We start from the raw sequence: 10490 nt of genomic DNA, 5'->3' as shown, positions 1-10490 counted from the left end.
GGCTCTGGCCGGTGCTGCCGCTGCCACCGCTGGGGCCGCCGGAGTGGAGCTCCCAGTCATGAAATATGCATTGTTATAGTAAAAGAAAATCAAATGGAATTTCTAACAAGGGGCTTAATAACCAGATTTAGAAGATACAGTGATTCATTTAAAACTAGGAATAGATAGAAATTAGTAAAAAATTATAGAAAACTAGGTTCTAAGGGGAAAGAAGAATAAACTAATAAAAAGTACATGTACTCTTTTTTTTAATTATTTCTGTCATTCAAAATAAGACAAGTCAATTCCATAACCATAATCATCTGTATGTCCTTAGAATGTAAAATCACAAGAAATAACCAAAGTTTTATTCAGCCCAAAAATACGGTCCAATGATGCAAATGGCCCAAACTTACTGGTAATTTTTTCCTCAGAAAACCATTTTCTCAGTAGATCCAATTTTAAATAACAAGGTTTGCTATTGGCCCCGAGTGTTACCTTCCTCCTTCTCTTTTTAGGATGTTATTTTTCTATTATATGGGACAGAAACATATGAAGGGAGAAAACAAGCACAAAGTTTGGGCCAACCTACCATCTTTTCTGCTTCATGGAAAGATCTTAAGATGTGACACAAGGTAACTTATCAGCTCAGGAATGGATCATGAGCCACAACTCACTGATTTCAGCAGCATACCTGCCACGCTAGTCATCAAAGCGTGAAGGCATAAAAGTACCACGTACTTAGGTTTAGAAAGCATCTGAAAAGGAAGTAGCAGCATCAAGAGGACTGATCATCTTTATTATGTAACAAAAAAACCAAACAGAAAATAAAATACTTTAATAAGAGAAAAAATAGAAGGTACAATTCAAACATAATATACCATATTGAAACCATACACAATGCAACATGAACATAAAAACATTTGTTAAACAGCAATCTTCTAGTTGAGATCGCAAGTTTTGAGTACAAGCATCACCCATCACAAATACACAGCTTTTTGTGCATGTCTGAGTTTCAGTGAGAAAGATCATGACCAGCAGCAGCATTATTTAAATAGATATTTTCATTAAACGCTTACCTAGTGAATGTATTGGATGCAATCTCTTCATATTAAAAGTATAAAATCTTAAGCAAGGCAGTGCCTGCCAATACAGATTTTAACATATGCAAATAAAGAGGATAAATATGTTGCCAGGGTTTTTTTATATTGCATTAATACACATTTGTTCCTTTAAAACGTGTATTCAAGTCTCTTAACATTTAAACACGACTAAAATGCTCAGCAACTACGCATCAAGTGACAACTAATTATTGCTATAAGAAAAATTTGTTTCCCAGAGTTTTAAAATAGATGTAATTTCATTTGCAGTTCTCAAGATACGTTCAAGTAATAGAAGTAACTAGTTCCAGTGTCCATGAGGCATTCTGAATCTGTATTGGCTGTAGGCATTTATTGCCAGATCATATAAATATTTTATTGAATCTAAAAAAGTTAACTAAACTTACATATAACTATTAAATTCCTTAGGAAATGTATGCAGTAATAAAATCACCACGGTATGCATTTTTTATTTTAAAAAGCTAAAACTTCAGCATCAGGCGACCTTGAAACTCCTTTCTAAGGGCACTATTTCAGAGTTGGCTTTATAGAACAAAAAGAGAAAGCAAAAATCTAAACAACTTTTTCAGCTGGATCAGTGAACCACTCCAAATCAGTGTGTGGTCACACAAGCACTAGAGCTGACAGATAAGTGAGAATGCGCAGACAAGAGTATACGGTTAAACCATGACAATGGCAAACGGGGAAGCTGGAGTACAAGATCAGAGCATGGACTGCTATAAAAGTACTGTATTAAGCCAGTAACAGAATGCAAGACAAGTTAAGTTGTTACTAAAAGGATATAACCTTCAGATGTTTCTGAAATAGCCAACTTTCTCTGCACTTTAGCTAGCTATGCCTCCAGTACTGTTTTACACTCTTAAAAAATGTAAGAGAAAAGTCAAGTTACAGTGTATAGTATTTTAGTTCCAACACTCAACATACTAGAACTAAGAATCAGTTCTGAAACCCATTACATTGCAGAATGAGGCATTTCAACCTTTAGAATATGAAATACCACAGTATTTAAAGAGTAACCAAAATCTATTTGGAGAGCAAATGGGAGCCAGGGCACAAGAAGCAGATATTACTTTGGCTGCACAACTTATTATACATAAATCACCAACTAGACTAGGAAAATCACTGGGGATGTTTTCCACCACATATACAATACCCATTAAGAAAAACAGTTTGACAATGGGCAATGGTGATACAGGATGAAAAGTCAGTCCTAAAAGGTAAACATTCAGAACAGTCTCTATAAACCCCAAAAATATAAGCTGTGCACCTTACTTTCCCCTTCTCCTCATTAGTATTAAATAGAAAAAACTTTGAGGTTCTTTTACAAATACATTTTACATTTAAATTAAAAATTGCATTATTGCTCTGTTTTCTCTGAATTTAATGATAGTCTTGCTGGGAATGTGAAAATATAGACTAGGAACTCTTAGAAATGTTGCTAAATATTTTAGAGCAAGTTTTTTTTCCTCAACTGGGTTTTTTCCAAGCCTTTAGTTGTAGGAGATAGATATCCAAATTTTAAAGTCTTACCAAAATAATCAAGTTCATTTCAGTGCTGGCAGGTCTGAAGCCAATTAGTTCTTGAGTCACACAGCCTTCCATGAAAAACAGGACAAACCAAAATTCCAAATGCATCAACAGAAGTTCTTGAAAAGCTCCAGCAAAACGAAAAACTAGCTGGTCACAGTCACATATGAAAACGCATACCTTTTGCATGTCACCTTGAATTGCTCAGAAAGTATATCATCTTCCTTAGTAGTTGGGAGCACAAGGAAAACTCGTCACCCATCACTTTAGTAAGCAAGCATTCTATTTCAGTTATGCTCCAAAAGGAGGAAAAAATAGATGTAATTATTCCTAGGCGATAGCATTATTCTTTCTCAATGAAAGGTGAAAAAAAAAAAACAAACAACCCTGCTCTGCATTGTTGATCCACAGGAAAAAAAAATTTTGTTTCTTAAGTTGTTATTTTCATTCATATAGTGAGAGTAAAAAAACAAATCACAACATCCAATAAATAAACTTTGTCGTTGGGCAAGAAGAGAAAAATAAGATTATCACCTCATAGATATCTTAGCAGATGACAGCTGAACTTAAATGAACTCAACAGTGCAACAGAGCATCTTTGTGTATCTTTCTAAAGATACTTTCAAAGTTGGTTTTGGGGAATTAAAATATCTGACATTAATTAAAGGAACTGTGTAATTAACAGAGTAGTAAACGTTAGAGAAAAATCAAGACAACAGTGCGAAGTTCTAAAAACGTCCCTAAAATTCCACAGGGACAGAAATCAGTATAGATGTCAAATCTGAGTTTCAGCTAAATCATTTATGCAAAGTCCTTATGAACATGGCGAAAAAGTTAAGCCTGAAAAGTGGTTACCGAATACCATTTTTATTAACATACACTTCAGGTCACCAACAGAAATAATGTGATTTTTCTCTCAGATAACCAGTGAGATGAAGGGGAGCTATACTTTAAAAGTTCACATGACAGGATTCTTGAACTGCATTTTGGTATTGGGCTTCTTCATCAAGCTGAAGATTCTAAACAAAATGAAAACATTATCAAAATGGACAAATACTGAAGAGGTACCATAGTCCTTAGTTTAATCATTCATTTCCCACATTTTTACATAGGAATTGGCATCTAGATGAAGACTCTTCATCCTTACGTATACTAGATGATTGTTTATGTTGCACAGTATCTTTTATTTAACCAAGTACGAAGAGATACATGAGACAAGAGAAGAATCAGATGAGTGGGACAAGGCTCATTAAGCAGAAGGGTCCATCTTCTCTCCCTGGCTGAATTACATTACAGAACAGCCAGCTCAGAAAGGCTGACTGACTGTGTCACACAATTCTTATAACAGGGCTTCCAACCAGCCATAACATCCTCCATTAATAAAAACAAAATGTTATCCCCAGACAGCAGCAATCATTGATCATTGAGAATATACTGCTTAAAATGAGAAAGCAAACATGCATCACAAAAGATGGGTGGTTAACCCTGCTACTTTTGAAGAGCTGTCTTCCAAGTTGTTAATAAGCCAGAGTAATACATCTTTTAATGCAGTTCTGGCAGCTTCCCCACATCAGAATTGCCACTACCAGTTTTACATCCTCAAACATGCAAGATGCTCTCACGTTGAAGAGCCCAATGTCCTGAATCAATCTCCTAGCTCTTCATGCCTTTGTCACGGATCACTCAACACAAAGAACAATTTGCATCATCTTGCCACCTCTAACCAGTGAGGCTCTCTACTCCTCAAGTACTATGCTTGTCCCATACAAAGTTCAAGCAATGTACCCCAAAGCCTGTCAAACTGTAGAAAATACAACACAAATTCTCCAGCTCTCTGATCCCACATGCAGAACTCAATTGGTTGGCTTGACTTATGGTCCAACCACTGACTACATCTGTGTACGTAGTTCTGCATCTACTTCAAGGTCATTTACTCAGTGAGCCTGAAAAAAGGCAACCTGAACAATAATTTAATGACACGTCTCTTTTTCAGGTTGCAGCCTCTGTCACAACAATACTGGAAGAGAGGCTGTAGCAGCAGCAGCAGCAGCTAGTCATGTTGCACTTCGAGTTCTGAGCATTACGATTTAACCATTTCTGCCATATAAGGTCAAAAATGTTAATAAAAGAGTAGTATCTATTTTATTTTCCCCAGAAGCAGCAGTAATAAACTGTTCTGGAGGAACAAATAGTTCAGATTGAGAACAGTAAGGTAAAGACTTCAGCCATCCGTTTGGAGCAGAGCTTAGCTACTGACAACACCTATTCTAAGAGGCAGTTCATGTTGATAATGGAATATTTAAGAACAGACAGGCCTACTTCTGAGTTCTGTACAGAGCAGGAGCATAGCATGTCCAGAGCACAAACAAGTTTAGTACATATTTTTTATTTGGCATTTTGTTTATAGAAAAAAGTTACCATTTATTCTCCTACACATCAAAGAAGAAAAAGCTTACCACAAATTCTCCGTAGTCAAACCGGTGTCTTAGATTTAGATGGCTAACAAGATTCCTAGTCACCTGGTTAGTATCTGCCCAAGGAAGAGACACACAAATAGGACAGATCTGAATTTGGAGGAGAAGGGGAAAGAGAGAGAATGAAAAAAAAAAAAAGAAGTTATTGGTAATACAAAACACACTGAAGACATGTTCTACAGGATTAACTGGTCTATTACTCATCCACTACTAAAATACTGTAGAGATATTCACATAAAGCCATAGTTTTAAGTATTCTTTTCCTCAGTTGTGTAACATTCAGAAGTTACATTTCAACTTGTGCAATTTTGTGTTTCTCTTAGGAGTGGAGCATTATCATGTCTGTCTGTCACTCTTAGTTTATTTCTGTTATTCAAGATTTAGAAAACAAAGTGATTACTGCATCCTACTTATTGTTTGGGAGAATTTTCATACAATTGAGATAATCAAGTAAGCCAAAAGAAAAAATAACATCCCCTATACAGATTAAAAGAACAGAAAAACAGGCAGATTTTTCCTCTTCAGTCCCTTTGATTGATTACCTTGGATCGTTTTTCAAGTAAGTGCAGGTTTCATGTGAAATTACAGTTATTTTATGAATGGGATTCCACAGAAACAGATCTGAATTACTAAATGAAGAAGTGTCAGGCTCAAAAACTGAGTTTGTTCCACATCTGGATAAATTAGACAGCTAGGTAAGAAATGCCTTAAACCAACAAGAAGCTGGACAAGAAACATTTCCACATGATAGTCACTCCTCAAGTTAAATGCATGCATTAAGTATATTGCCTCTCTCGGACCACGGTGATCTTTAAAGATAATAGAGTAGTAACTATACATTTAAAACTGTCCACATAATTATAATGAAAGTAGCTTAAGAAGCATGTATAAGCAACAATACTTACTACAGGAACTATCTGATAAAGATGTCTATTATTACAGTGATCCAGCAAGCGTTGCCTGGTAAAATTGGCTTCCTGACAGAGGGGGCATTTGAAGGTTGGATGTCCACTGTAAACAGAAATACACAGTATTAAACAGAAAAGAGAGTTTCAGAAGCAGTGTTATAGAAAGTGTAATTTTCTGTTACCTTGTCATTGTTTTCCTTTAATTTGAAAACAACTTAAAAAAGAAACCCACCCTCATTGACATAGTAGCAGATCTAATGGAGTCCCAGTGCTACTTCCAAATTGCAATTTTAGAGCATATTTATTATTTGTACACCTAAATGCATTCTTCTGAAGCTTGGATTTCAGAAAACTCTCTTGTTCCAATTTCAGCTGCATCCTGATTTTACTTACTGGTAACATCTTTTAGTGCAAATCCTTCAGGAAAGTACTGAAAAAAACCCAAATTCTAACATATAGATGCAAAGGGAGAGGAAACTACACAAGTTTTTGAATACAACTTGTTGTAGGCGTTTGTGTGGTGTTTTGTTTTTTTTTACATTAGTAGAAACTTGCAATAGGACTATCTAGATCTATTTTAATATTAACTATAGAAAAATAAGCAGCCTACCTTGTTTCTCCTTGAAGTATTTGATTATTAGCCATCTCGCCATTATCAGATATTGCATCACTCCTGCTACTTTAAATGAAGGGGGGAAAAAAAATAAAAAATTGATATTATTTTACTCCATTATCAAGATTTTTTTAAGTTTAAGAGTAACAAAGGGGAAGGGGGAAAAATTCATTGAGACACACGAATTTCAAGGCAAAACATACAATGGTACATAATTTAACTCTCACAACTTTTCCTTTGGATCAAGGTAAACCTCAGTATGCAGTTACCATGGTGACCCTTGGTGGAATACTACACAACTTTACAGGAAAGCAGTATGTGATACAACCAACATTTAGCCAACAAGAATGGTAATGGAGATTACAGCCAAGTAGCTCAAAAAGCATTATTAACGGTGTGAATGTAAGACAGGAATCTCTAAGTTTTTTGACTTAAGACTATGTAAACAAGCACTTAATTGCCATGGGATTACAGAAATAATTTACAACTTTCAACCACAGCAAGATTAATTTCTTACAGTGAGCACAAATAAACTATTTCCTAAAGCAAGAGTGACAGACAGAAACATTTAGAAAGTAATTTTGACCACATATGCACCTCTAGCTAAGCCAGAAGAAACTGCACAGACACACTGATCATTCCAAGAACGTGAACATTTCCAGTCACAAATCTGGGCACAGTACATTTTCTTATACTTCTGTAATATTATAACCACAGGTATGCTAGAGTGGCATAGTCAATAAATAGTGATGTAACAATATCCATTCACTTCAGTGAAACACTGCTGAAGCTAGTTCTGGTAACAGCTTAAACTTCCACTTTCAATATATTGACAGGTTGAAAAACAAACAGAGAGAAGTTCAGACTGCTAAAAATAGAAAACATATCAAAAAAAAGTAAATAAAGGACAAGCTATATAGAATAAAGCCCTATGAAACTAATATGTAAATAAAGGTCTTTAAAAATAAGCAAAAATCCCCAACCAAACCAAATGTATCAGTGAGAAGGTATGAAAAAGAAAGTTCTTTAGCTTTTCTCCCTGAAAACAAATCGTGTCATTTTTATTTTATGGTGCATAACATACTGGAGTTCTTTATATGTTTCATAAGAGATCAGCTCAAAATAAATTCAATCAGAAAGCAAAAGCTTGCACAGTAATGTTTTGAAACAGGATACCCACTAAAACAGACTTAGGAAAGGGGAGGAGGAATCAAAAGAGAAAGGGACTTCCCTGGGGCTAAATATTATGAAATATGTTACAAAGTAAGCTGCTCAAATGCTGCTATGGCAAGGAAAGCAAACTACAAATATTACACACTTTTTAGGAGAGTCCTTGGAAGACATTCCAAACCACCATGCAGAAAGGTTTTCTTCTTTGTGCTAAGAGTAAAGGAAAAGACCTGGAAAAATTGTCATTTTTTGAAGCACAACAATAGGATAAGAATTATTGCAAAAAAGGCATGCCCTGGAAAAAAAAAATACTTTGGGGGGGCAGGGGATGGAGCAGGGAAAGAAGATGCATTGCTATAGATAAAACACCCCTATTACCTGTTCCCTGTAGAGTCTTGGGAAATCTGTAAGTTTGGAATAATAGAAGAAACACCATATTCATCCTGATACTTCTTACACGTTTTATAATGCTGTCTCATCCACGAAAATCTAACCTGTAAATGAAATGCCAAATTATTGAAATTACTGGAGAACATTCCCACTCCCCAGACCCCCAACAGCCAGGCATCTGAGAGCTCTCAGGGGTGAAAGATGCAAGTAAACTCCATTTAACTGAAACAAAGTCACAGGAACTACAACTCCCACAATCCAGGATCAACAACTCATGAGCTACGACAGAGAGGGGCCATGAGGATGGGATAAGCACCACTGCTCCTTGAGTCTTCTCTGGCCTGCTATTACCTTGTGCAGAGCAGAAGCTTTTTGCATTAGGTGTGTTCAGAGAATACCAAATGTTTCTCTTTCAGAAGGCATTAAAAAAGTATAACAGAATAGGTGAATGAGCACCAACTTTAGGCTGTATATCCACCTTAAATGCTAGGCAATAATGAGTTGCTCAGATTTGTCAAACACCTGTGCTGGACATGCCCTAAATCAGAATTTCAGGTCCAACAGCACTGTCAGAAAGTGCTCACAGGTTTAGAGGCTGAATAAGACCACATCTTGCACTCCCGTAGTTCTTCTGGGGATCCATTTGGTTCTTCCTTCCAGTTTAGCAACTTGCTGTTGTTTCTTTCTCCCTGCTTTTCATTCTAATGAATCATGTGGACCAAAGCAAGCAGCTCAGCTTTCCACTAGTACTAATCTTCACATTGCCAGAACTAAGTCCCAGGTGAAATGAAACAAACATGAAGACTACCTGAATTTCATGCAATTTCATGTAAGCAAAATGTGTGGCTGAAATCCTGCATCTGTTTATACCAGCAGAGAGATTACTCTTGATTTCAGTGGGGGTCACGATTTCACCCAATGTTCTGAAAATAATGACCCCTTTACAAAGAGAATGATGGAATGTAAACAGACTGATGGGGCAAGGGGAAACTGTATGATTTTATGCACACCAGGAGTATGTTTTTGTATGGTTTTGTTTTAAATTCAATTCACAGTAGTTCTAGGCACTTTCATTTCCACCGTGAAAGTTTCTGAGGTTTTCCATATATCCGCAATTATCATTTTCAGTTGTCAAACTTTTCTTTTGATAGTTTTATGGCTATATCCAGTTTTCACATTGTTTTGCAGAAAAATTGGCACTCCACCTAAAAGCCCTTATAGGCAACACAAGATTCTCTTTCTGTTTACACCTGTTAGGCATACCTAGCAGGCACTGCATGCCTAGTATATGCACAAGCCGTACAAAGCTAAGTTCAAACTGTTATATAGGCTTTTTAGCTCCAAGACAAGAACACCACCCAGTAAAAGTGTGTCTGGTCAGAAATAAAAACAATTATCCAACTTTTTGTAAAGTTTTACTCTACCTGCTTCTCACAGCATCTACAGCCCCCAGAAGCTTTCTTCATACTGTTTTCAACATCTAGAGCCCTTTTGGGATATGTTCTTTCTTTTTTAGTCACGCTCCCCCGGCAGAGAGGACAATGTGTTCCACTTTCTCTGATAGCTGTCAAGAAGCACTTCCTGCAAAACCTGAATTAAAAAGTTACCACAAACACAGGTTAGCAAAGTGAAGAGAGTGAGATACTTTGTCCTTGAAGAACGCTGGCTGATTATTAGGGAAAAAAAAGATGTCAGAGTAATGGTCTACTGTATACAAATCTTTATAAGCAAAATGAAATAATGGTGCTTACAAAGAAGCATATGGGAGTAAGGGGAACTTGGCAATGTGCTTTATGTAAAGATCTTACTATTTACTGACTAGTATTCCTGAGCTGTACACTGGATTGATCATTAATGAGATATTAAATGGTGCAGCAGGCACATGATACTGGAAAGCCTTATCAAAGTAAGCCCTGTTTATCGGCCTTAAGCGAAGCCAAACATACTGCATTTAGCATGAAAGATCTCAGTTCACCAGCCTTCTGTGGTTCTCTCACTTTGTTTCCCGGTGTACCAGCTGCCAAAGCTATTTTGCTTTGCTACAAAGCAGTACTTTGTAATTAAACGTTCCTCTGAAAAAACATAGAATAGATGAACTGAAAAGAGAGAACAACTACGCTATGTTCCTTGCTGGAAAACGAGCAGGAAACTATAAAGTTAAAACCGTGAGTTAGGTTAGATGTGTGAGATGTTTCCATCGACCAGGCAACCGGGGGCTTGCTTCAGGAGGTAGCTTTTCTAACCGGCCGGCCCTCATGCGCTACAAAAGAAAGAGGCAGGGGAAGGCTGGGGCAGCCCTTGGCACGCA

General features: G+C 36.6%; 1 protein-coding gene across 1 annotated transcript in view; it reads right to left on the bottom strand.

Moving 5' to 3' along the window:
* Positions 1 to 3529: 3529 nt before the first annotated feature.
* Positions 3530 to 10490, bottom strand: part of RNF138 (ring finger protein 138, E3 ubiquitin protein ligase) — a gene marked incomplete at its 5' end in the record, with an annotated part of 7264 nt that continues 303 nt past the window's right edge. The window contains 6 exons of the mRNA XM_010017963.1: positions 3530 to 3646; positions 5084 to 5191; positions 6007 to 6112; positions 6620 to 6688; positions 8171 to 8286; positions 9607 to 9772. Coding sequence (XP_010016265.1) covers positions 3578 to 3646; positions 5084 to 5191; positions 6007 to 6112; positions 6620 to 6688; positions 8171 to 8286; positions 9607 to 9772 — 634 coding nt within the window. The remainder of the gene's footprint in view (positions 3647 to 5083; positions 5192 to 6006; positions 6113 to 6619; positions 6689 to 8170; positions 8287 to 9606; positions 9773 to 10490) is intronic.

Source organism: Nestor notabilis, unplaced genomic scaffold (genome assembly GCF_000696875.1).
Source record: "Nestor notabilis isolate BGI_N333 unplaced genomic scaffold, ASM69687v1 scaffold31547, whole genome shotgun sequence".
NCBI lineage: Eukaryota > Metazoa > Chordata > Aves > Psittaciformes > Psittacidae > Nestor > Nestor notabilis.
This window is presented reverse-complemented; position numbering and strand designations above follow the sequence as displayed.